Raw genomic sequence first — 27,205 nt, 5'->3', positions numbered from 1 at the left:
GGCTAATTTTTTTGTATTTTTAGTAGAGACGGGGTTTCACCGTGTTAGCCAGGATGGTTTCGATCTCCTGACCTCATGATCTGCCTGCCTTGGCCTCCCAAAGTTCTGGGATTGCAGGCGTGAGCCACCGTGGCCGGCCTACTCTATTCTAATCTTTCTCTGATCCCTCTTCATATCACTTTCTCCATTGGGTCAAATCTCCCTCTGTCTTGCCCATATGATATATGTGATTGCCTTTAGGACCCACCCAGATAATCCAGGGTAATCCCCCCATCTCAAGATCCTTAATTTAATCACATCTGCAAAGACCCTTTTTCCAAATAAAGTAACATTTACAAGTCCCAGGGATTGCAACCTGACCTCTTTGGGGGTCATTATCAGCCTACACAAATGCATATGTAAACGTATATGTGAGATACACGTACACACACACATACATACACACATACAAAAAAAGAATTAGACTTCATATACTGTCTTGCAGATTTCTTCTTAAAACTTAATGGATTTCTTCTACATTGGCACATTTGACCCTTGAGCAATGCCAATGTTAGGGATCCCCCTGTGCAGTGGGAACTTCACATATAACTTTAGACTCCCCCAAAACTTTACTAATAGCCTACTGTTGACCAGAAGCCTTATTGATAACATAAACAATTGTTTAACACGTATTTTGTATGTTATATGTATTATATATTGTATTCTTACAGTAAAGTAAGCCAGAGAAAAGAAAATGTTAAGAAAATCAGAAGGAGGAAAAATATTTTTTCTCGCTCCATCGTTCAGGGTGGAGTGCTGTGGTCCCGGACCTCTTGGCTCACTCTTTCTGGGCTCAGGCAATCCTTCTACCTTAGCCTTCCGAGTAGCTGGGACTAACAGGCATATACCACCATGCCCAGATAATTTTTTATATTTATTTTTAGAGACAGGGTCTCACTTTATTGCTCAGTAAATAGAAAATATATTTACTATTCATTAAATGGAAGTGGATCATCATAAAGCTCTTCATCCTTGTCATCATCCTCATGTTGAACAGGCTGTGGAAGAGGAGGGGTTGGTCTTGCTGTCTTAAGAGTGACGGGGCAGAAGAAAATTCACATGCAGGTCAACCCGTGCAGTTCAAATCCATGTTGTTCAAGGGTCAACTGTATTTATATATTTACTTCTGTCTTCCATATCATCTTTTGTTTTCTTTAAATATTTGCAAAGCAATTTTTGTATAGACGAATGTCTCATTTTTTGTGTATGGTAAAAAACAATAGTATAAAATTTACCATGTTAACCATTTTTAAGTGTACAGTTCAATAGTGTTAAGTATATTCACATTGTTATGAAACAGATCTCCAGAACTTTCTCATCTTGCTAATCTGAAACTCTATCTAAATATTTCTCTTATCCCCCTCCCGAGCCACACCCCCACCCCATCCTTGGTTACTACCATTCTACTTTCTGGTTCTATGAATTTATGAATTTGACTGCATACCTCATAAAAGTGGGATCATACAGTATTTGGCTTTTTTTGTGACTGTTAGTAGATTTTTTTCTCTAATTTTTAAAATGTTTAATTTGCTTATAAGCACAGCACAGGGTATTATCCATTTGTGTGTGCATACACACATACACTCATTGTGCTAATTATCCATTTGTGTGTGCATACACACACACACTCATTGTACTATGTTTATTGCAGTTAACTGAAATCCTATGTCACTGGAATGCTATGTAACAGAAAATGGTGGTCATACCTCTTGTGATAAATATTTGTTGGGTACTTATTTTGTATCACACATTGGGAGAAAAAGATAATTAAGATACATTCTAGCCCTTGCCCTTGAGGCACTCACAATCTGATGAGAAAGGCTGATCTGCAAACCATTACTCTCAGAACAGTGTTAAGCTTGATGGGAATATAATGAACGAAGGTCTTAATTACCTAATTCAGAGGTATTCTTTACAGTTAAATGCATTGTAGAATGAGATTGTCTTGGCAGTTCAAAAATCAGACTATTTTAATCTGAATCCGTTTTTTACTTGGCACCTTTATTTATTTATCTACCCCACCCCCACCCAAGTAAGGAAACAATACTTGGCAACTTTAGCTTAGGATTCTCTAAAACCTTCAGAATAAGAGTAACTTGAGTCTGCTCCCTGGTGGAGCAATCTTCATAACTGTTCTTTGGATTCTTAAATTTCTGCTTTACTCCTGTTGTGGACAGGAGAAATTGGGTTACTTACAAATGGTCTTTAAGCTTACTACATTGATTCCTGTACTGATCTGATGATGGCCTAAGGCTTTAAGGAGATGTGTCGATTCATCTAAATTAGGTGGAGTAATACGGACTTAAAAAGCACATATCTTTCCTGTTGGTATGATGCGAGACACAAAATGCAGTCAAACCTTGTAAACTAGGATTCAGGACAAACTCCTCCTACAAAAAGAAAATTAAAACTAGTTGCTAACCTTTGGAGATCTCAGGGACTAGGACTTAACTCCTCGAAATATTAATGCCGTTTCTGCTACAATTTTCTTAAGAACTCTTCGTATTAGATTAGATGACTGCACATTACAGTTGTATTGGCATGCAAGATTACTTACATAGACTTGTACATTTATTTACATGGAGTTTTAGGTCAATTTTTGAAAGATCACATTTTACACACAAGGCAGGGAAGGTTATTTTTCTTTTTTTCTTTTATAGAGGTAGGGTTTTTGTCGGTTGTTCAGGGTGGAGTGCTGTGGTGCAATCTGGCTCACTGCAGCCTATCCCACCTCAGCCTCCGGAGTAGCTGGGACTACAGTCTTGTACCACCATGCCCAGCTAATTTTTTATTTTTTGTAGAGATGGGGTCTCACTTTGTTGCCCAGGCTGGTATTTTTCTATTTCACCTTCTCTTACCTTCCTGCCCATCTTGTATCATTGTCCAGGATTCCTCCAGTTTTGTAAAGAACGAATTCCGTGAAAAGGTGAGGTGGAGCATTGTAGGGTCTTTTCCAGGCCTTTGAGTTGCCATTTGAAGAACTGCTCGAGTCCAAAGGAGGTTAATGAAGTAAGCAGCTTACATATAATGAGGGGCTATGTATCCACCTTGATGCTCTTTGGCTGTTACCTGCAGTTATTTTTTTCACCCTTGGAGGAGGGATTAGGATTGTGATAGTGGAAACTGGTCATCTCCTTTGTTTCTGGAATATTACGTGTAATACTACCAAAAAAAGGGGTCCACCCAACTGCAGTAGTCTTCCTAGTTGGTCCATCATTTGCCTCTTGCCTGGGAAAGCCTATGACCTGGAAGCAGCGCCTGAGGCCTGCGAACCTCTGGGTGAAGATACACTGCGGCCCCTTTAAGCTTTCAGTGTGTGCGGAGAGGGGAACTGAGGGTGGGGCGGGTACTCTGACAGTGGCGCTCCCGGCCCCGCCCTCGGAGGAGGCGTTTCCCAGCGGGCCGCAGCACCAATGCTGCCGCCGCCGCCGCCGCCTGCCGGGTATTCTTGCTGATCCTGCTCGGACCTTAGGTTCCCTGACCTCTCCCTGCCCGGGGAGCGTAAGTGTCAAACCACGGGCAAGGGGCAAGCATCCCGCGACCGTGCTGCAAGTCCTGGTGGACAGTACTGGGGACTTTCCTGGCCTATCAGAGGCTAAGGCGGCGAAAGAGCGTAAACAATGCCGGCTGCAGTGAGCTAAAGCCAGGGTATCTGCTCTACTTCTGGGTGGTGACAGCAGCCATAGGGTGCTTGTTTGGGTTTGCAGTGGGTGAGCAGTGCCCATGACCTGGCTTTGCTCCCGCCTGGTTCTTACTTGGGGTGAGGAGAGGGTTGCTTTTACCAGAGTATAACCCATTTGAGCTGAATGGGTGGAGCTGAATCTCTCTGTCTGGGCCTTGGATCCTTACCCTGGTATTTGAAGACCTTGGTAGCTTTGGGATGAGTAAGCATTAGGTTTTCAGCTACCTTGGTACAGTCGAGCAGTAACTCCAAGTTGTCCTAATTCACAGCTAGGTTTAGCTTTCTGTCTCTCCAGAGGCCTGTGTTGATGGTATCCCATACCCCTTTTGGATATATTGACAGTGATCATCTCTTAAGTCCAGTTAACCTTCTTTCCTCCCGATAAGAAGAGCACATGTGAAAGAGACAGCTCTTTACCCTTCTCCGTCTCTGAAGGAATTTGTGGGACGCCGCTGTCCCAAGATCAGGAAAGCAAACACACCAAAGTTTGAGATAATCTGCTAGAAAACAGTTCAGATTTCTGGCCGCCTGGTAATGCAGAATACTCCAGCAAGAGGATAACATTTGTCCTTGTTAATGGGAAATACCTGGAGACAGTGAGGTTTTTTTTTTAATTTGAGGGAAAGTCTTGTCATTTTTGTCACCTGCTACTCAGAGATGGGATTTTGTCAGATTTTGGCTAAGTAATAAAAATCTTAAGTTTTCTATGACAGTTACATAGTTGTTGTGTTTCTTTAATCCAGTTAACCTTCCTAGACATGGTTTGAGTAGATTTCTGGGCATGTGTATGCATTGCTTTTTTAAAAAAAAAATTCTTTTTTTTTTATGAGCCTATCGTCACACACAGTGATCATTCAAATGGGTTGCTTTTTGATGGAGCAGAAGTTTTTCTCAAATTTCTGTTAGAATCATTCTGTGCTTCTGCAATAGCATCTCCTTAGCGAGAGGTGAGAGTCCAGGAATGGTAATCAAATTCAGATCTCTTGTATTGTGATAGTGAAGAGCTTTTGTAGGTCAAGAGCTTGGGAATTTGCCATAAAATAGTCGTACTGCCAGTGGTTTTTCTCTAAGTAGAAGAGAAAATAATCTGTACAGTAGCTCTACAATACTCTTATAGACTATCAAAATACAGGAATTTAAACTAAAAAGACACCATACTTGGGCCCATGGGTTGTAGGGAAGAGAGATAGACTGAGAAGTAGGAGACATAGGTTCTAGGCCCAGCTCTAGTGTTACTCATGACTTAATCTCTCTGTCCCTTTTAACTGGTTGGTTAATGAGAAAATGCACAGATTTTGGGGTCTCTTTTATGATGGGATATAGTGCATATTTAATAGGAAATTTGTTATTTATTTGAACACTAAACTGAAAAGTCAGACAATTTGGAATTTATTCTAAGTTCTGCCTTCATGTATAACCTTGAAAACATTTCTTAATCTCTAGTCTAAAAATAAACAATTACACCTAAACCTTTTCAGCAATAGCATGGACTATATGGTATTTGAGCTCTTAGGAAGACATTTTTAGATCAGTGGTATATGATTATAATATTTCTGTAAAACATATTTTAGCTGGCCTCCTTGTCTTTGCCTCTGTTTTAGACTGGGATAAAATCTGAGAGCTCTGAATAATTGAAATTTCTGAATATGTGCCTTTACTAGGGACTAGATCAGATAAACCACAGCAAGCATTATGTATAGTTCAAATTAATCTTATTAATGCTTCTCTTTGTTGGCAATTTTATTTGCTCTTTAGGCATCAAACTCTACTGTGTAGTAAAAACTTGGTTTCTTATATCTGTTTATAAAATCCAGATCAGTCTGCTCATCCTTATATGATACTTTTAACTTTTTGAGAAACTTCCAAATGGTTTTACACAGCAGCTAGACCATTTTGCATTCACAGCAGCTGGACCATTTGGCATTCAACTTAAAAAATACACAGATATAATAATTTTTGGGCCGGGGGCGGTGGCTCACGCCTGTAATCCCAGCACTTTGGGAGGCCGAGGCAGGCGGATCACAAGGTCAGGAGATCGAGACCATCCTGGCTAACGCGGTGAAACCCCGTCTCTACTAAAAAATACAAAAAATTAGCCGGGCGTGCTGGCGGGGGCCTGTAGTCCCAGCTACTCGGGAGGCTGAGGCAGGAGAATGGCGGGAACCCGGGAGGCGGAGCTTGCAGTGAGCCAAGATCACACCACTGCACTCCAGCCTGGGCGACAGAGTGAGACTCCGTCTCAAAAAAAAAAAAAAAAAACGGAGAGGCTGAGGCAGGAGAATGGCGTGAACCTGGGAGGCGGAGCTTGCAGTGAGCCGAGATTGCACCACTGCACTCCAGCCTGGGCGACAGAGCGAGACTCCGTCTCAAAAAAAAATAATAATAATAATTTTTATTGTATTTTACAGACATACTAGTATTCAGTTGGTGGGGGTGGTAGGGGGAAGACTGGTCCTGAGTTCGAAAAGCACAGTTTGATGAACATGTGAACTGTTTCCAGCTTTTGACTATTACGAACAACATTGCTATGACTATCCCTATATAGGTCTTCTGGTGTGATTTGCATCAGGTTCTAGGCTATACACCTAGGAATGGAGTTGCTGGGTGGTAGGGCATGTGTATCTGATAATGCCATACTGTTTTCCAGACTGTTGAACTATTCTGTCTCGCATCATTGCTGTATTTGAGTTCCGGCAGATTCTCTTGACTCCTTTAAATTACACTGCTGCTGTTTCATGGCAATCCTAGGGATTTAGAAGAAAAATCTTAATGAAAGTTCCACATATCCTAATAAACTTTTACAATTCCATCTTTCTCTGCGACATTTTCTTCTTTGCCTTGGGAGGGAACAAAATGTAAAGGAAGAAGCATAGACTTTGAATAGTTTAATTTCATTGCTTACCAGTTTTGTTGTTTTGGCAGTTTACTTAATCTTTGTGAAGCTAGTGTGTAAAATGAGAATATCTTTCCTTCATGTAGTTGATGTCAGTACGAAGTGAATTAGCATGTTTAAAAAGTACTTTGCACAGTGCCTGATTCAGAATAGATATTACCAGAGTATACATTCAATAAACAAATATTTATTGAAAACATATTTTATGTCATGCCAGAACTAGGGATGGAGAATTAAGGAGGACCTCTTCTATGTTATTAATAATATTGAAAAATGGGCCAGCCTGGGCAACATAGTGAGACCCCATCTCTACAAAAAACTAAAAAATCAGTTGGGCATGGTGACATGTGCCTGTAGTCCCAGCTCCTTGGGAGGCTAAGGCAGAAGAATCACTTGAACCCAGGAGGCGGAGGTTGGGAGGATCACTTGAGCCCAGGACGTCAAGGTTGCAGTGAGCTGTGATCACACCACTGCACTCCAGCCTAAATGACAGAGTGAGACCCTGTCTCAAAAATGAAAAAGAAAAATTGGAAACAATTTAAATGTCCAGTGGTAGGGTTGGTAACTATGGTACATTTGTAAAATGGAGTGCTATGTAGACTTTAAACATCATATTCTCAAATCTGGGAAAATGTTTTTGATCATATAACAAAAATGTTATAAGGGGATTATGCCTGTCTTTTTCATATGATTTATATACTACATGTGTATTGAAAAAAAACTGGAAGGAGTCAAGTGGATATGTACTTTAGTGTTCATCATGGTTATTAGGTGGTGGTGAAATTGTGTTTTAATACTTGCATTTTTTTCTGTAGTTACTAAATTTTCTGCAGTTTACACACATTACTTTTATAGTAAGAAAAAGGTGTTGTCTAGATAGATAGCATAGGGGTGGGTGTGCGGTGGCTCACGATCAGTGGGATCACTTGAGCCCAGGAGTTCAAGACCAGTCTGGGCAATATAAAGAGACCTTGTCTCTACAAAAAATTTCAAAATTAGCCCAGCATGGTGGTGCACACCTGCAGTCCCAGCAACTCCTAGCTACTCAGGAGGCAGAGGTGGAAGGATCGCTTGAGCCCAGGAGGCAGAGGTTACAGCGAGCCAAGATCGTGTTCACTCCACTCCAGCCTGGACAACAGAGCGAGACGCTGTCTCAAAAAAAAGAAGATAGGTAGCAGAAAGTTATTAAAAGGATGTTGACTTTAAGCCTCACTTAAAAACATGGTTTATCATCATTCTCAGCAAACTATCGCAAGGACAAAAAACCAAACACTGCATGTTCTCACTCATAGGTGGGAATTGAACAATGAGAACACATGGACACAGGAAGGGGAACATCACACCTCGGGGACTGTTGTGGGGTGGGGGAGGGGGGGAGGGATAGCATTAGGAGATATACCTAATGCTAAATGATGAGTTAATGGGTGCAGTACACCAACATGGCACATGTATACATATGTAACAAACCTGCACATTGTGCACATGTACCCTAAAACTTTAATAATAAAATTTTAAAAAAAGAAAAAAAAAACAAAAAACATGGTTTACATAAAGAATATGTATAAAGGTTCATTCAGGGATTTAATTTTGTACTGGTTTATATAAACATTGACTAGTCATGTTTGCTAGAATTAGGGAGCTTGGCAGCATTAACATTTTTACATATTGATTATTTTCTTTCTTTTTTTTTTTTTTTGAGAAGGAATCTGTCACCCAGTCTAGAATGCAGTGCGATCTCGGCTCACTGCAAGCTCCGCCTCCCGGGTTCACGCTATTCTCCTGCCTCAGCCTCTAGGGTGGCTGGGACTACAGGCGCCGGCCACCACGCCCGGCTAATTTTTTGTGTTTTTAGTAGAGATGGGATTTCACCGTGTTTGCCAGGATGGTCTCGATCCTGACCTCGTGATCCGCCCGCCTCGGCCTCTCAGAGTGTTGGGATTACAGGCGTCAGCCACCGCACCCGACCCCCATATTGATTATTTTCTATAAGTAATTCTAGGTGAAAGTATGACCTTTTCCAAAACTTTTTTCTTGGCCTTTTAAAAGGCCAGTTAGCTCAGCAATTCAGTTTTATTCTAGCTTTGTTTTGTATCTAAGAAGTTCTCATTTGGGAAAATATAAAAGCATCATTTTTTAGAAAACAAATTTTTGTTTTTTTTGAGACAGGGTCTTGCTCTGTTGCCCATGCTGGAGTGTAGTGGCATGATCACAGCTCACTGCAACTTCTGTCTGTTGGCCTCAAGCAGTCCTCCCACCTCAGCTTCCTGAGTAGCTGGGACTACAGGCACCCACCACTACGCCTGGCTAATTTTTGTATTTTTAGTATAGACAGGGTTTCACCATGTTGCCCAGACTGGAATATATATTTATATTTTTTGAGTGACTTTATTTTTTTGAGATGGAGTCTCACTCTGTCGCCCAGGCTGGAATGCAGTGGGACAATCTTGGCTCACTGCAACCTCCTCCTCCCCGGTTCAAGCGATTCTCCTGTCTCAGACTCGCGAGTAGCTGGGACTACAGGCCTGCACCACCACACCCAGCTAATTTTTGTATTTTCAGTTGAGACAGGATTTCACCGTGTTGACCAGACTGGTCTTGAACTCCTGCTCTCAGGTGATCTCCCCGCCTCAGCCTCCCAAAGTGCTGGGATTACAGGTGTGAGCCACCACCGTGTCCTGTCTTTTGAGTGACTTAAAAAAAAAAATTCTATTGGCCGGGCGCCGTGGCTCACGCCTGTAATCCCAACACTTTGGGAGGCTGAGGCGGGTGGATCACAAGGTCAGGATTGAGACCATTCTGGCTAACACGGTGAAGCCCTGTCTCTACTAAAAATACAAAAAAATTAGCCGGGCGTGGTGGCAGGTGCCTGTAGTCCCAGCTACTCGGGAGGCTGAGGCAGGAGAATGTCGTCAGCCCAGGAGGCGGAGCTTGCAGTGAGCCGAGATTGCACCACTGCACTCCAGCCTGGGTGACAGAGCGAGACTCTGTCTCAAAAAAAAAAAAAAAAAAAAAAAAGTCCTGTTAATTGAATTAAGTGGGGATCTGACCAAAGAATGGGATTTTTACTCTTGTTATTGCATGAATGATAAAATAATAATCTCAAAAAAGTTATTTTTGCCTTAAGAGACTGCCTGATTGCTAAGCAGTTTTCTACCTTTATCTGACCACAGGAAATACTCTGAATTCTAAGGAAAACCTGGAAGCACAATGGGAGATGACAGTGAGTGGTTGAAACTGCCAGTTGATCAGAAATGTGAACACAAGGTAAGATTCTTCTGGAATTCGATTTTCAGTGTCATTGGCTTGTTTTGTCAGCAGTTATACTATCATCTTACTTAGAAGTGTGTGAAAACATTGGCAGTTTCAAAAATACTGATGCCTTGTTAGATATGTTATTTTTTCTCATTGAAAATAGGTTTCTCTAGCTCAACTAAAAATTTTTTTGAGTCTCTGGAAAGAATTCAAAGAAAAGATATTAGTAAGTGAAAAGTAAGTGGTATCTATAAAAAGTAACTGGCTAGTTTTTTCATCTCTTTCTATATACAGTACAATATACTTCTGGTACCTAAGTACTTACTAATATTTTATTATATAGAGGCTCTTCTTTGGAGATGTGTTCTGAATTTGGCCTTAGAAATCCAGCATTTTTTAGGTTCTCTGATCTATGTTATCTGCATTCCAATATTTACCCTCAGAATCTACCAATCTTTATTTTCTAGTTTATGCTAATAAGATACAATTTATCACATCATGTCATTATTTGGCGGGCATCCTTTCAGATTATCTTATTTTTTCCACAACTATATCTCTAGTTTCATTTTTAATCATTTTAAAAACTACAAACATCTACCATCTGGTAGATTTTAGAATTTCATTTCTTCTTGTAAATTTATCCTACTCCAAGTCCTCAGGTTTACCACGTTATGTTCTTGACAGTTCTTTTAAAGTTTGTTTTGAATCTGAGTATTCAAGATTTATGGTTGTTGATTACTAAAAATACTGAATAAAATATACTAACTTACACAGTTGTATACATACAGTTCTACCTATGTAGAGTAGAAATTTGGAGCCATGGTCCCTATATCCTCCACAGAACCACTCCTTCATCCTGTATACTAAATTAGCCAAGGCTGAATACTGTATCAAAAATCAACATGTAACTCTTCAAATAAGGCCAGATTAAAAGTGAGCTAGTTGGTTTTTATTCTAATTCGCATAGAAATTGTTGGTATGTAGTACATCAAATTGCAACAAAAATTTGGGGGAGAATTTTGGAACTTATTTAGAATCGTTAACTATTTATAATGCTTTTTTTGGTAGATATTGTATTTTCTCACTGAAAGGGGCAGACAATATAGATAAATCTTAGACTTTCCAATTTTTGATCGGTTAATACGTGCTAAGAGTTTTTCAATCTCGTGTGATTTGGTACTTTTTTTTCCCATTTTTTGAGCATTTATTGTGTGTTTTTGAAACTTAAAGCATAGAGATGTTAAATCTGTTTAGGGAACACTCATTCTACTTTATAGAATGAGATGTTGCATAATTTTAAAAAATAAAAAAATAAATCTGGTTTAAATTGGTTAGTAAATATTCAACTATGATGTTAATTATGTTATATTTCACTCTAATGTTGCAGAATAGGTAATGCCTTCTTCCCAATGAATGCATCTTATAGTGGGTTAGGCAGCATTCCTTCCTTAGAAGGAACAGTTTTTTCTGTGAGCATAGCACCTGCCCCAGATTACATTTTCATTTAAACAACATGTAAATTATTTCTGTTTTTCAATCATATGTTGATTCTTCTGTCTCTTTGATCTAATAGTGTTGAGGACAAACATCTAATTCTTTACTAATCCTTAACACAGTAAATGCAAATTCGATCATCCCACAAGCTAACTTATTTAACTGCCCCCAAATCATTTCATTGCTTTCCCATTGCCCTTAGAATAATGAGTGGAATCTTTTATTTGGCCTTCATAGTCCTGCATGATCTGGACTTTTCCAATCCTCTCCAGCTTATTTTGTACCATGCTCCCCTTCTCTTTCTTTATAGGAGTGGGAAATACCATATTCCCTGCTGCCATAGGGCCTTGGAGTATACTGTTCCTTCTGGAATGTTCTTTCTCCCCTTTTGCCACTCTTTACTGATTAGTTCCTATTTATCTTTCAGGGCTCAGCTCAATTACCATTTCTCAGGAAAATTTTTCTTAACACTAAGACAAAGCCTTTTATGATATATACTTTCATAGCACCAAGTTGCTTCTCCTTAGTAGTACTTAATGCTTTGTTAATTTTAAATTTATTTGTATTATAGCTTAATGTCCCCTCCTGCTGGAGTGTAAGCTCCACAAGGGCCAGAGCTGAATTGATTTTTATTTATTAAACACCTGTTGAATAAATTAATGAAAAAAGAATACCTCAGTAAAAATGTCCAAAATCTACCAGCTGAAATTAATACACAGTGTAATATAAAGCTACCTAATGATTATACAAAAATAGAACCAAAAAACGGCATACACTTTGGAGATGGGGCAGTTTCATCAGGGTGATTTCTCATGTTTATCACATCTTTAATACAATATTATAAAGAAGTAATAATTCTTAGATACAATGTGAGATTCATTTATAATGGCCTATTATGAATGGCACAGTATCATAAACACTAAACACTTGTAAGAAGTTTATTAGCTAATCTTTTTTGAAAACTGCCAATTTCTTAAACTCTTTTTTCGTTTCCAGTCATGGGGTCCTTTGTTTACATTACCTGACATAGGGTATTCATTTCTACTCTCACACCCTCCCCTCCAAATTAACAGTAGATGATAATATCATTAAATTCTGTTTTGTTTCAAAATACTACTTGTCTTTTAGCTGTGGAAAGCAAGGTTAAGTGGATATGAAGAGGCCCTGAAGATCTTCCAGAAAATAAAGGATGAAAAGAGCCCAGAATGGTCCAAATTTTTAGGATTGATCAAAAAATTTGTCACTGATTCCAATGCAGTGGTTCAATTGAAAGGATTAGAAGCTGCACTTGTTTACGTTGAAAATGCCCATGTAGCAGGAAAGTAAGTACTTTCTTTCCAACTTTACTGATAAAAACCCCTGTTTGGTGTTACATAGATTATGTATGTTTGTAGATCACTGTCCTTAGTTATTAGCAGTTTTAGAATAGATGAATTCTCTTACTTTCATAGTTTCTTGATATTTGTTTTTCATTCAGTCTTTTTTCTCAGAAATCTAAATGGTACGTGAGATCTGTAGAGGAGTAAATTAGAAATAATATTTTGAGGGTTTACCTTAAGGTTTGATGACCAAGTGGTTTTCCTTTTAAGCTTTTTGTATGGGAATTATTCTAAACTAAAAGGAAGAGTCTTTAGTAACTTCAAAAAGAAACTGAGAGATTGTCAGTAAAGGAATTATCAGAATTTCACTGAAGACATTTGGGCATTACAGAAAACTAAATTTTTTACAAGGGTTGTTAGATAGGTGATGTTAGAATCACGTCTTTCTCCCTTTGTTCATTAGGCATTTTTATTTCTTGGGGGAGGTAATGCTTACTAAACAACCTCAGTGACTCCTGGCCTGCTTAACTTGATCTGTGAATGACAGATTTCTAGTCATCCTACTATCCCATACCTCATAGACCTGATTTTCCTAACTCTAGTCTCTGTGTCATTGAAAGGAACCCTCCATACAAAACAAATAGTTGAAACACTTGACTTAATTGCACAAGAAATATATACTTGACTTACTTCAAAGATTATACCAATAAAGATCATCATTAATTTGACAATTTGGTTAACTGGCATCACTGGGTTTCCTTTACCATTAGTAAAACTATCATTTTTTAATTTCTCTTCTGATACCAGAAGCTGTTTTTTGATAAATGCTGCCTGTAATCTCAACCCACTCAGTTCTTCTAATTCCCAGTAGTGTAGGTTTCATTTCATTTAGAAGAGATTCAAAGCAGTAAAGTTACTGTAAAGTCTTATCAAGGAGTCAAGATTAGTCTTTTGTTATTAAAGGTACATATCCATTCCCTCTGTGAAGAAATTCTCTTTTCCTAAAAAGTGTTTAAAATGACTTAAAAAATTTTTTTGCCCAGATGCAGTGGCATGTGCCTGTAGTCCTAGCTACTCAGGAGGCTGAGGCAGGAAGATGGCTTGAACCCAGGAGTTTGAGGTCACAGTGAGCTATAATCCTACCACTGCACTCTAACTGGGTCACAGCACAAGACCCTGTCTCTTTTTTTTTTTTTTTTTTTTTTTTTTTTTGATACAGAGTTTCGCACTTGTTGCCCTGGCTGGAGTGCAATGGTGCGATCTTGGCTCACCACAACCTCCACCTCCCAAGTTCAAATGATTCTCCTGCCTCGGCCTCCTGAGTAGCTGGGATTACAGGCATGCGCCACCACACCTGGGTAATTTTGTATTTTTAGTAGAGACGAGGTTTCTCCATTTTGGTCAGGCTGGTCTTGAACTTCTGACCTCAGGTGATCCACCCGCCTCAGCCTTGCAAAGCGCTGGGATTACAGGCATGAGCCACTGCACCCGACCAACCCTGTCTCTTTACAAAAAAAAAAAAAAAAATTTAAAAGCAGGCATTCTGTAACCCTACTTTTGTAAAGTATATTTGTATGTCCATATGCACACACACTTAGAGAAAGGTCTGGAAGGAGGGATATCAAAAAGTTGAAAGTAGTTTTCTCTGGGTGGTGGGATTTCAAGGGATCTTTACTTTTTTTTTTGAATTTTCTACATTTATAAACTGTTACTATGCCTGCTATGACATGTCGCAAAATTTTATGGTTAACCTAAGTTTTTAAAATATTCTTGAACACAAATTTAAAAATTAAAGACTCATTTACTGTATTTCTAGCATTTGTAAAAGTACTTGTACACCCCCTTTCCATGACCTTTTTCCAATTCTTACTACTTAAGTGGGGTTTTTGTTCTTTGTAATATGTTATAGAACCACAGGAGAAGTTGTGTCAGGTGTTGTAAGTAAAGTGTTCAACCAACCTAAAGCCAAAGCCAAGGAGCTGGGCATAGAGATCTGTCTTATGTACATAGAGATTGAGAAAGGAGAGGCTGTGCAAGAAGAGCTCCTGAAAGGCTTGGACAATAAGAATCCCAAGATCATAGTGGCCTGTATAGAGACACTGAGGAAAGCCTTAAGGTAAGACTTTGTTTTAGCTTTGTTAACTAGAGCAGCAGTCCCCAACCTTTTTGGCACCAGGGACCAGTTTCATGGAAGACAGTTTTTCCATGGAAGAATTGTGTGTTGGGGGGATGGGGGGTCGTTTTGAGATTAAACAGTTCCACCTCATAAGGAGCGTGCACTCTAGATCCCTCACATGTGCAGTTCACAGTAGGGTTTGCACTCGTACGAGAACCTTAATGCCCTGCTGATCTGGCAGGAGGCAGAGCTCAGGTGGTAATTCTTGCTTGGCAGCTGTTCACCTCCTGCTCTGCGCCTGGTTCCTAACAGGCCACTGTACTGGTCCACAGCCCAGGGGTTAGGGACCCCTGAACTAGAGTATCTCAATTGAGTTTGGATTCCTGGTTTAAACAGAAATGGAAACTGCAGAATTTGACTTGGCATGCCAAAACAAGCAAGAAAGTGACCTGAATAAGGAAAGTCATTCCCCAAGTGTGGCACTTCATGTTGACTAATTTTAGCCTTCAAGCGTGTTGTGTAGTTATTTTATCTGAATGCCTTTCTAATGAAGACAAATAGAGATTTCTGACCTGTTATCAGATTAAGAATTGGGCTTTTCAGTTGGGGGCAGTGGCTCATGCCTGTAAGACCAGCCTGGGCAAGATGGCAAGACCCCTGCCACTATAAAAAAGAAGCTGAGGTGGGGAGGATTCCTTGAGTCTAGAAGTTCTAGGCTGCACTGAGCTGTGATTGTGCCACTGCAATTCAGCCTGGGTGAGAGAGCAAGACCCTGTCTCTTTAAAAAATAAATAAATATGGCCAGGCTCAGTGGCTCACTCCTGTAATGCCAGCACTTTGGGAGGCCGAGGCAGGCAGATCACAAGGTCAGGAGTTTGAGACCAGCCTGGCCAATGTGGTGAAACATGTCTCTACTAAAAATACAAAAAAATTAGCTGGGCATGGTGGCGCATGCCTGTAATTCCAGCTACTGGGAAGGCTGAGGCAGGAGAATCGCTTGAACCTGGGAGGCAGAGGTTGCAGTGACCCAAGATCATGCCACTGCACTACAGCCTGGGCGACAGAGTAAGACTCCGTCTCAAAAATAAATAAATAAATACATTTTAAAAATTGGCCTTTTGGTGGAAAAGCACTGAAAAGAAAAGTACTGGCCTTTTGTTGGAAAACTACTCCTCAGGTTATTTAAGCAGCTCTTTTTCTCTTGCTATCTTAAGTATAGACTTTCGAAGTCTATACTTTGAGATGTTGGCTAAAGATATAGTTTGTGGACTAAAGCAAACCTTTATTTAGGTGCCTTTTTTAGTAAAGTGGAAGCAAATGCTATATGCCTTTAAAGAGAAGCACAGTGAAAGCAAATAGAAAAGTAACTTTTGCTCTTATGTAGTAAGTTTTTTTCAACCCTAGACTTTCTTGTTTGGCCATGAAATTTTTCGTGAATAGGATCTCTTTCAGGAACAAATGGTTGTAATTTGCTATGGAAATCTGAATTAGACAGATCACTAGTTTGTTCAGATTTGGCAGTTCTTCTAATCTGATATCCTGTCCCCAAGTACTGTCTATATGAGATATTTTAGAAAGTAGCTGTAGTGAAATCCTCACAGAATGAAGATCATCCACCTCACCTCTCATGATTTTGTGTATGACCTGCATCTTGGAAAAAAATGTTTCCTTTGGTATTTATCTTCTGTGAAAGTATAAAAACTCTTGAATTTTGTTGAATGATCTTTGATTTATAGGTCTTTAATTTTTTTTTTGCTTTGTTCATAATCTACTTGTATAAAATTTGATTTGCTTAGATTCTTATGTGAATGAAGTTTCCTTGTTTCTACCCTATTACGATATAGCAAGCAGATGTTTTTCTGAGTAGTAAACAGTATGCTCGTTCTATGATCTTAGAAATTTAGGCCGGGTGCGGTGGCTCACGTTTGTAATCCCAGCACTTTGGGAGGCCGAGGCGGGCGGATCACGAGGTCAGGAGATCGAGACCACGGTGAAACCCCGTCTCTACTAAAAAATACAAAAAATTAGCCGGGCGTGGTGGCGGGCGCCTGTAGTCCCAGCTACTCGGAGAGGCTGAGGCAGGAGAATGGCGTGAACCCGGGAGGCGAAGCTTGCAGTGAGCCGAGATTGCGCCACTGCACTCCAGCCTGGACGACAGAGCAAGACTCCGTCTCAAAAAAAAAAAAAAAAAAGGAAAAAAAAAAAGAAATTTAGTGACTTGTCTTAGTTATCAGAACTATGCTTATATCAATAACTCTTTTGTGTCCTTAGTGATGTCTAAATTTAAAAAAATACTGTAATCTTTTGCTTTTTTTTTTTTTTTTTGAGACAAGGTCTCGCTCTGTCACCCAGACTGGAGTGCAGTGGTACAATCTCAGCTCACTGCAACCTCCGCCCCTGGGTTCAAGCGATTCTCGTGCCTCAAGCCTCCTGAGTAGCTGGGACTACAGGTGAGTACCACCATGCCTAGCTAATTTTTTTTTTTTTAAATAGATATGGAGTTTCACCATGTTGGTCAGGCTGGTCTGGAACTCCTGGCATCAAATGATCCCACCTCGGCCTCCCAAAGTGCTGGGATTACAGATGTGAGCAACCACACCTGGCCTATAATCTTCTACCTTTAAATTACAAGTTTCTAGTCTGGAGTGCTGTGCACTCTGGTTATTTCATTTTTTAGCTAAAGTGGGAGAATAAGGGTAGGAAAATAACAAGTTAGGTATATCTCATGTTTTCTTCATAGATGTTGTTATGTAGTCCCGTCTCTGTGTGGTTCTTTATTTGTCCTAAAGCATTTCGGAATCTATAGTTTAACTAGGTAGCTCTCTGGGACCCTCAAGAACCTTGAGGCCAAACTGCTTGATCCTGGGTTCCAGAGCTTGCTAAAGCTTTGTTAGTGAGAGCGTCAGGTGACCAGAAACTTTTGTGGTACCTAAAACAGGTTTCTAGTACGCTTTTGTGTTTTCTATAGTAATATGTTTAGTATCCAAATTAGGTTTTATTTTATTAAGGTGTCTATTTTCCGTGTGGACTTGCTCCATCTTTTTTTTTCTTACAGAAGGAGGCCAGGATAGAGAAAAATGATTCAGATGAAACAGTAATAATATATAGGAAGAGTTAAGAAATCTCAAATGTTAGGTTCTTCAGGCACCATGTTAAATACCCCTAAAACAAAATGGTTTATTGCCACTATAATTTCTTATTTTTTGTTTAATCTTAAAGGTCAGCTGAGCCATGTTAAAATGTTATTTTTTTAATAATATAAAGGCATTTTAAAAGAAATCTTAGAGATTATGTAGGTTATTCTCGTGATATTTGTACTTAAACTATATCACATAGCCAGGTGTCTTATTAAAAATTCTTTTTTTATTGCGCCTATAGTCCCACCTACTCAGGAGGTGGGAAGATTACTTGAGCCCAGGGGGTGAGGCTGCAGTGAACTATGATTGTGCCACTGTGCTCCAGCCTGGTTAACAGAGTGAGACACTATCTCAAAAATAATAATAATAATTAAGGCCAGGAGCAGTGGCTCGTGCCCGTGTTGTCCCAGCACTTTGGGTTGGGAGGCTGAGGCAGGCAGATTGCCTGAGCCCAGGAGTTCAAGACCAGCCTAGGCAACAAGGAGAAACCCCGTCTCTACAAAAAAATTAAAAAAAAATTAGCCGGGCATGGTGGTGCACCTCTGTAGTCTCAGCTGCCTGGGGGACTGAGTCTGGATAATAGCTTGAGCAGGGAAGGTCGAGGCTGCAGTGAGCTGTGATCATACCATTGCATTCCAACCTGGATGACGTAGTGAGACCCTGTCTCCAAAAAATTAAAAACAAAAACCAAGAAAAAAAAATCGTTGGAGTACACTAGTAGCTATTAATGAATAATTTTGTTGCATTTGCTCACATGAGATAAATTTGTGCACATTAGATAATAGATAAATAATCATTTGGGTCCTACTACTCATACAGAATTTCAGTGTTCTTTCATAAATAAATCTCTCCTGCTCCAGAATCTGATACTCACAAATGTTAATGGTGATATTAGGTAGCTAAAATTGGCCAGTTGGGAACTTGAAAATGTAATCTATGACAGATATGTAAGGTTAAATACACTCTTTTTTTTTTTTGAGATGGAGCCTTGCTCTGTTGCACAGGCTGGAGTGCAGTGGCGCGATCTCGGCTCACTGCAACCTCTGCCTCCCGGGTTCAAGCGATTCTTCCACTTCAGTCTCCTAAGTAGCTGGGATTACAGGCGCCCACTATCATGCCTGGCTAATTTTTGTATTTTTATAGAGACAAGGTTTCACCATGTTGGCCAGGCTAGCCTTGAACTTCTGACCTCAGGTGATCTACCTGCCTCGGCCTCCCAAAGTGCTGGGATTATAGGTGTGAGCCACTGCGCCTGGCCAAATATGCTTTTTGAAAGAAGTCAAAATGCAACATTTTCCCCATAGAAAACTGAAGCAAAGAAAGATTTAAGATGCCCAGATTTATAGTATGATAGCCACAAAGTCAGGAACAAAATACTGCCAGGATTTGTGATCTATCTAGGTAAATGAATCACTTTAATTATAGGAGCTATTAAAGGTTTATCAAAAGTAGATTTCATTCATCTAAATATTTATAAACTAGTTTATATTTATAAGCTTTTATATATATATACATATATATTTGAGGTATTAGGCTGGGCGTGGTGGCTCACACCTGTAATCCCAGCACTTCAGGAGGCTGAGGCGGGTGGATCACCTGAGGTCAGGAGTTCGAGACCAGCCTGGCCAACATAGTGAAACCCCATCTCTACTAAAATACAAAAATTAGCTGGGCGTGGTGGTGCACGCCTGTAATCCCAGCTACTTGGGAGACTGAGACAGGAGAATCACCTGAACTCGGAGGGGCAGAGGTTGCAGTGAGCTGCAATCACGCCATACCACTCTAGCCTGGGCAACAAGAGCAAAATGCCATCTGAAAAAGAAAAAAAAAGGTATTAAACATGTTGATCCTTTATAGGTTTTAATTACTCCTAGTCTGCTTACCTAGAAAGTTTGTTTTAAAATGGTAATATTATCTTGGGCCCTACACATTAAATAATATTCTTGGAAGAACAACACCTTAGTAGGTAAGCAGTTATGAGTTCCTTTTCTTTTGTTGCCTTAAAAAAACTGAACTTATATAATTCTTCTAATATGTAGATATGGAACTATGTTTGAATGAAGAAAAGCTAATGCTTTATTTAATCGCATTGCATGTTGACAGTTTTTTCCCCAATTTTTTACTTGTAGTGAATTTGGTTCCAAAATCATCTTGCTTAAGCCAATTATCAAAGTGTTGCCAAAACTCTTTGAGTCTCGAGAGAAGGCTGTTCGAGATGAAGCCAAACTAATTGCTGTGGAGATTTACAGGTGGATTCGGGATGCTCTGAGACCCCCATTACAAAATATAAACTCTGTTCAGGTGAGACAAAAAGTTTTCTGGTTGCTTTCGCATAAGGTTAATATGAAAATATTTTCTTCCTATCGTTGTTGATATTCTGTCCTTAAAAATAATTATTTTTCATTCTTAATTTTGAAATCAGCTTTTCTGAGCATAGCTAACTTTCTCTGCAATTCTGTTGGGTGGCAGAACTTATTATCTGTGTGAAGTACATTCTTTCTGGCTTTTTATTACAATTGGTTTTGGAGACTCTTCTGATGATGTAAATGTATCCGAATTAATGAACTAATAAGAGTGTCTTAAAAAGTGGGACTTACTGTTCTTTCTTAGTGCTTAGACATATGTCTTCCTTATAGTAAATTCAAGTTGGTTTGACTTATGCTGTAAAAGAAATATAATTTAATTATGTATTTTCTTCCACTGGTACAGTGGTTCACACTTAAAATCCCAGCACTTTGGCAGGCCCAGGCAGACAGATCACTTGAGCCCAGGAGTTCGAGACCAGCCTGGGCAACATGACAAACCCTATCTCTACAAATAATAAAAAAAATTAGCCAAGCGTGGTGGCACAGCCTGTAGTCCTAGCTACTCGTGAAGCTTAGGTGGGAGGATCACCTGAACCTGGGGAGGTGGAGGCTGCAGTGAGCCAAAATTGTCCAGCCTGGGCAAAAGAGTTGAGACCCTGTCTCTCAATGAATGAAATAATTAATATTTTCTTGTTTGCCCTGGTAGAGCCACATAAATAAGAAATTAGAGGCCAGGCACGGTGGCTTACACCTGTAATCCCAGCATTTTGGGAGGCTGAGGCAGGAGGATCACCTCAGGTCAGAAGCTCAAGACCAGCCTGGCCAACATAGTGAAACCTCATCTCTATTAAAAATACAAAAATTAGCCGGATGTGGTAGTGCACCCCTGTAATCCTAGCCACTCGAGAGGCTTGAGGCACGAGAATTGCTTGAACCCAAGAGGTGGAGGTTGCAGTGAGCCAGGATCATGCCACTGCACTTCAGCCTAGGTGACAGAGTAAGACTCTGTCTCCAAAAAAAAAAAGAAAGAAATTGGGTCCTGATATGTCAATAAATGTAAGTATTAAGTATGTTAACTAATGGTCGAGATGCAGATATTATTTAAATATTATATGATATTTGCAGTTGAAAGAACTAGAAGAAGAATGGGTCAAACTGCCAACAAGTGCTCCTAGACCTACTCGATTTCTTCGTTCCCAACAAGAACTGGAAGCTAAATTGGAACAACAACAGTCTGCTGGTGGAGATGCTGAAGGAGGTAAGCCAATTTTAAATACTGGTTTCTGCAAAAATTAGCAAGAACTGGCACTGCCACAAGAATCTGTGTTCATTAGGCATATTTTGTAGAATTGCCTTTAATAAAATGTAAGTTGCATGTAGCTTTAATAACTCTGGTCCCTTCTCTATTAAAATTTCCTCAGGGTTGTGAAAGGACTGATAACTGATAAGTAAAACAATTCTAAGCATTTTTAAGGTTTGTGTTGTTTTTCTCCTTGAAGGTGGTGATGATGGTGATGAAGTGCCACAAATAGATGCTTATGAGCTTTTAGAAGCTGTAGAAATCCTTTCCAAACTTCCCAAAGACTTTTATGACAAAATTGTAAGTAATAGTTAAACTTCTTTCATTTATTTCTTGTAAAATAGTTACTTGAATAGAATTAGAATACTCTGCTGAGCCCTTGCCTGGTGCACCCCCTTCCATCCCATATTTTCCCTAGTAGAGTGAGTTAGTTGCTTCTTCCTCTTTGCTCCCACACTACTTTGTACATATATATATATATAATAGCACTTTTTTTAAACATGTCTTGCCATAAAACCAGAACATTCTTGACTTCCTTTTTCTAATTTTCTCTCTGGTTTTTAACTCTAAAGATCTCCAGATTCCTCCCCTTTCTCCATTTCTACTGCCACTACTTTACTCCAAGGTTTCTTGACCTTAGCACTGTTGACATTTTTTGTCAGCTGTCCTGTGCATTGTATGATGTTTAGCAGCATCTCTGGCTTTTATCCACTAGATGTCAGTAATACCATCTCCCTAAGTCATGACAATCAAAAATGTCTTCAAACACTGCCAGAAGTTCCCTAGGAAACAAAATCATCCCCAGTTGAGAAACACAGTCTTATCCCAACCACCACTGTAGTAGTGGGTTGTTGGTTAGGTGATTGTTCTTTTCTGGTCTTTTTAATGTTGTCAGTGTAGAAATTCCTCTCCTGTAATTGTGCTACTGTGAGATGGGTGGGCTAGAAATGCTTTCTATTAATGTTTTCTGTTTGACATCTGCTTACTAACGTTTGCCTAGAAAATGAGAATGAAACGTCTATGGCATTCTGTTTGTTTATTATATTACTTTAGTTATAACATCTTATAAAATACTTTTTATATATGAACAAAAATTTATATATATGAACAAAATGTTCTGATTGCCTCCACGTTTTATTTATTATTATTATTATTATTATTTTTTTTTTGAGACAGTCTTGCTCTGTCTGTCACTCAGGCTAGAGTGCAGTGGTGCGATCTAGGCTCACTGCAAGCTCCGCCTCCTGGGTTCATGCCGTTCTCCTGCCTCAGCCTCCTGAGTAGCTGGGACTACAGGCGCCTGCCACCACGCCCGGCTCATTTTTTGTATTTTTAGTGGAGACGGGGTTTCACCGTGTTAGCCAGGATGGTTTTGAGCTCCTGACCTCATGATCTGCCTGCCTCGGCCTCCCAAAGTGCTGGGATTACAGGCGTGAGCCACTGCACCCAGCCAGTTTTATAATTTTTTTTAAAAATTATATATCTTTGAATTAGCAGAGTGCAAAAAATAGACTTTTATTCTGCTCTCTTATTTTCTGTTACAAATGACTCATATTGTATCTTGCAGGAGGCAAAAAAATGGCAAGAGAGAAAAGAGGCCCTGGAGGCTGTAGAAGTACTAGTAAAAAACCCCAAACTGGAAGCTGGCGATTATGCAGATTTAGTAAAAGCATTAAAGAAGGTAAATATGAGGACTTGCAGTACTGGTATTGTAACAGCGATCAGGCATTTGAATTTCTCATCAGTCATCTTTTTAATTACACATACATTGCCACTTAAGGAGCATTATTGATGGTATTTGAATTACAGACATACATTTTTAAAGGGTTGTTTTAAATTACTGTTGTGGGTTAGTTTCATTTTCAATCTTTGTTTTTTGTCCCTTTGACTTTAGTTATGCTATTCGATAGCTTCTGTAACTCTCTAGGAAAAGAGAGTTGCTGATCTGGAACTACATATTCCAGTTTTATAATTCTATAGGATGAGCTATTTAAGTTAGCTGTATTTAATTGGACAAATATTAAACATGAAGATAGCAAATGATAACACACTATATTGTATCAGTATGTAAAGTAAAGAGTATAGGAATATGTGGTCAGTTCTGAAACAGGCAAGTACTAAGTAAGAGATAAACATTTTTAAAAAATAATCTTTTGGTATTGCTTAGGTCCAAGCAAGTTGAATGCTGCTGGTGGACATTTTGTATGTAGTAACTTTTTATGAAACCTGTAAGTATAGATCAGACACTGTGGATATGATTATAGTGCTTAAGAACAAACTCTGAAAACTCTTCTTGAATACAGCAAGAATGAAAATTTTGTTTTGTTTGCTCCCTCAGTCTGAAATCACAGAGGATTACAATGGTGATGGGAGGAAGTTGATCTTTAATTATACGCACATCTAAGTCACCACTTGTAGTAGTTATATCCTGTAACGCCACTGAGAACACTAAATTAGTGAATATTGAATCATTGCTTCTAAGAGAAATACAGGGTTAGGATCCTGCAACCCTTTGGTCACAACATTTCCATCAATCAATACATAACTTTGTTTTATTCTGTTTGGAGATAGCATATTTAATATATGTTGTTGATTCATTAACATTGAACACTTGGCGGAGAACACTATAACTCATGCCTGACTGAAGCTTTTCCTAACGTGTGTATTTTCTCCCTAAGGTACATCACAGCCTGTTTGCACTTAGGAATACTAGACAGCATTTCAGCACTACACTTAGGGGCCATTTTAAACAACAAAAGCACCAACAAAAAACACAAAAATGCAAAAACATGGCACTGAATAAACCATGAAAAAGACACTTGTTTATGGTGTAAGAGCTGAAGCAAGAAGGCAGAGTGTTATCTTGTCAACCTCAGCTGGGAATGTGCACAATAGACAACACAAAATGTTCACAGCTCTGAACTTGTCTGGGAATGACCAGGAAAGTACCATGAGTGTTGATTTTGGGATTATAAGTAAGTTTTAGCAAGTAGGCGAATTTGCAAATATGGATTTGTAAATGATGAGGATCAACTATATTCTAGTAGTTAACCTTCCTAGGCTTTCCTCCAGTGGGACTTGGAGGCAGAGATATGATTTGTGAAATCTTTGTTCAGTCATCAGTTTTCCATCTTGAAGAGTTACACTCGTGTAAAATAAATTAAAAGAGAATTGCTCTAGGGGAAAAAGAGTTTTACCAACCTGGAACCTGAGAGGAAAGAATGGGAAGGGGAATAGTAGAGGGCACTGAGACGGGGAAAGTCAGGTTCCAGTGGCATATGAAGAGAGCTACAGATTCTCTGTCAATTCTTCCAGCATATGATTATTATTAGAAATCTTATTGCTCTGGCGCTGAATTCTCGATGTGTCAAAGAAAACCTTTTCTTTTTCCTTATCATTAGTATTAGGTGTTTTCTACATGTATTTTCTAAGGATATTAGCTTCTCACACAAAGACAGTTCTGTGGTTTCCATTGGCATTATGAATGTAAATATAATCTCTTGCTGTACTATATAAAGAGAGAGCATCATGGATTTTATATTTGAGTAGACAGACAGTAGATTTCTGAGAGATCTAGGGTAGCAGTAGAAACTTCTTTCCCTTTTCACATGGTGGGTGGAGGGAATCAATCAGAGACCACAAACAAGTGAAAAGAAACTGAATTTTGTGGCTGAAGTATTTAAAACAATGAAAAGTTAACTTCAGTTGTAAAAATTAACCTGAAACAAGACATTTTCTTTTCTTTTTGCCTTAAGTAGTGACGGAGACATTTTATTTTATTTTTTTTTCTTTTTTGAGATGGAGTTTCGTTATTGTTGCCCAGGCTGGAGTGCAGTGGCACGATCTCGGCTCACTGCAACCTCAGCCTCCCATGTTCAAGTGATTCTTCTGCCTCAGCCCCCCAAATAGCTGGGATTTATAGGCACTTGCCACCACGCCCAGCTAATTTTTGTGTTTTTAGTAGAGACAGGGTTTCACCATGTTGGCCAGACTGGTCTCGAACTCCTGACCTCAGGTGATCTACCCTCCTTGGCCTCCCAAAGTGCTGGGATTACAGGCATGAGCCACGGTGCCCAGCCGACATTTTATTTTTTGTATTTGATTTTAGTTATATGTACACACAAACTTCATATTATGTTGACTTCCTAGAAACATAACAAAAGTGGGGAAATGGTGAAATGGAAAAAAAGGATGAGATTGAAGAACAGATTACAGACCAATCCTTTTTCCCTCCATAATTATCTCTTCTTTGTATTGTATAAATCAAGTAATGCCATTAATTTCTCAATTTTTTTCCTTTAATGAAAGTAGTAAAAAGGCATTCACTTTAAAATTTCTTATGATATTCCTGAAATTATTTTTAAACTGTTTTGTCACCTGATTTAGCATATTCCGTGGGCTTTCCTGTTCTCACAGATTATAGTTCTTTTTTTTTCCTATTATTTTTAATTGATTTATTTATTTTTGAGACAGAGTTGCGGTCTGTCACCCAGGCTGGGGTGCAGTGTTACAATCTCAGCTCACTGCAACCTCCATCTCCCGAGTTCAAGCGATTCTCCTGCCTCAGCCGCCCGAGTAGCTGGGATTATAGGCACGTGCCACTAAGCCCAGCTAATTTTTTTTTTTTGTATTTTTAGTAGAGACAGGGTTTCATCATGTTGGTCTTGAACTCCTGTCCTCAAGTGATCTGCCTGCCTCAGCCTCCGAAAATGCTGGGATTACAGGCGTGAGCCACTGTGCCCGGCCTATAGTTCTTTTATTAATAAGATGCCTCCCTCCCAGTTCATCGCTTCTTTGATTTTGTCATTTGCCTATCTATGCCTATGGGCATTTGGTTTTTTATATATATATAATTTATTTATCTTTAAATTAAGATTTGGATATTCGAAGTGCTTTCTTATATAATCTTTAGACTTCTATGTGGTATTAATCTTTTTTCACTTGTTCTTTCTACTTTTCCCCCCTTAATTATTGCTTGTATTCATCGTAGTTTTCTAAACACAGTAATTCATAATGGGTTTCATTAATTTGTTTCCTTTCCTGTCAACAGTGTGCTTCTGTTTAGTTATTATTAACTAGTGGCTTTCATTTCTAATTAAATATAAATACCAATTGATAATTACTTTAAAGCACTTTGTGTTTTAATACTGTAGGCCTCAATTTATGAGAAAAGTAACAGCACTTATAACTGTACAAAATTTCTATTGTTTAAATTATATTGAGATTATGAGCTAAAGCTTCCATTCCCTGGTCTAGAACAGAAATTACTGAAAAGACAGAAGTCACTGAGTTTTTCTTACCTCTGAAATGGAGTCCCCCCTCATATGTTACTTTTCTTAAAAATAAATGCTTTTCCGTCTTCTCTACTCTCATTTCCCAGTTGAGAATAACTTGTTCATGGGATATGTGTCAATGAGTGTGACAGGCAGATATTGTATTAGGGTATCTGGTCCATTGCTCACTTATAAGTTTATCTGAGCCTTTGCAATCTTGAAATTTAACAGATTCACAGTATCTTCTTCAGTACTATCATCAAGATCATGAGTGTCTCGAGTCTAGCTCCCACTGGTTACTCTTCCAACAATGGATAGGGAGAGGTATTCTCCTAAGAAAGGAATAGAATGATAGTTTTTTAACTGAGCCCATATGACAAAATCACCCTTTGAG

The 27,205-nt window shown here is 39.1% G+C and overlaps 1 protein-coding gene across 3 annotated transcripts in view; it reads left to right on the top strand.

Annotated features, from left to right (window-relative positions):
- Nucleotides 1–27,205, top strand: part of CKAP5 (cytoskeleton associated protein 5) — a 106,851-nt gene that overhangs the window by 15,992 nt on the left and 63,654 nt on the right. The window contains exons 1-8 of one of the 3 annotated variants that reach the window (XM_030794710.1): nucleotides 3,425–3,540; nucleotides 9,785–9,878; nucleotides 12,489–12,682; nucleotides 14,589–14,795; nucleotides 20,062–20,233; nucleotides 21,364–21,496; nucleotides 21,738–21,838; nucleotides 23,106–23,219. In XM_030794710.1, coding sequence (XP_030650570.1) covers nucleotides 9,822–9,878; nucleotides 12,489–12,682; nucleotides 14,589–14,795; nucleotides 20,062–20,233; nucleotides 21,364–21,496; nucleotides 21,738–21,838; nucleotides 23,106–23,219 — 978 coding nt within the window. In that variant the 5' untranslated portion in view covers nucleotides 3,425–3,540; nucleotides 9,785–9,821. Of the gene's footprint in view, nucleotides 1–3,424; nucleotides 3,541–9,782; nucleotides 9,879–12,488; nucleotides 12,683–14,588; nucleotides 14,796–20,061; nucleotides 20,234–21,363; nucleotides 21,497–21,737; nucleotides 21,839–23,105; nucleotides 23,220–27,205 lie in introns of those variants that run through there. The other 2 variants (XM_030794711.1, XM_030794712.1) reach the window with 2 other exon arrangements.

Source organism: Nomascus leucogenys, chromosome 15 (genome assembly GCF_006542625.1).
Source record: "Nomascus leucogenys isolate Asia chromosome 15, Asia_NLE_v1, whole genome shotgun sequence".
NCBI classification, from domain to species: domain Eukaryota; kingdom Metazoa; phylum Chordata; class Mammalia; order Primates; family Hylobatidae; genus Nomascus; species Nomascus leucogenys.
The sequence above is the reverse complement of the archived record's forward strand: the minus strand, read 5'-3'. Positions and strand labels throughout refer to the sequence as shown.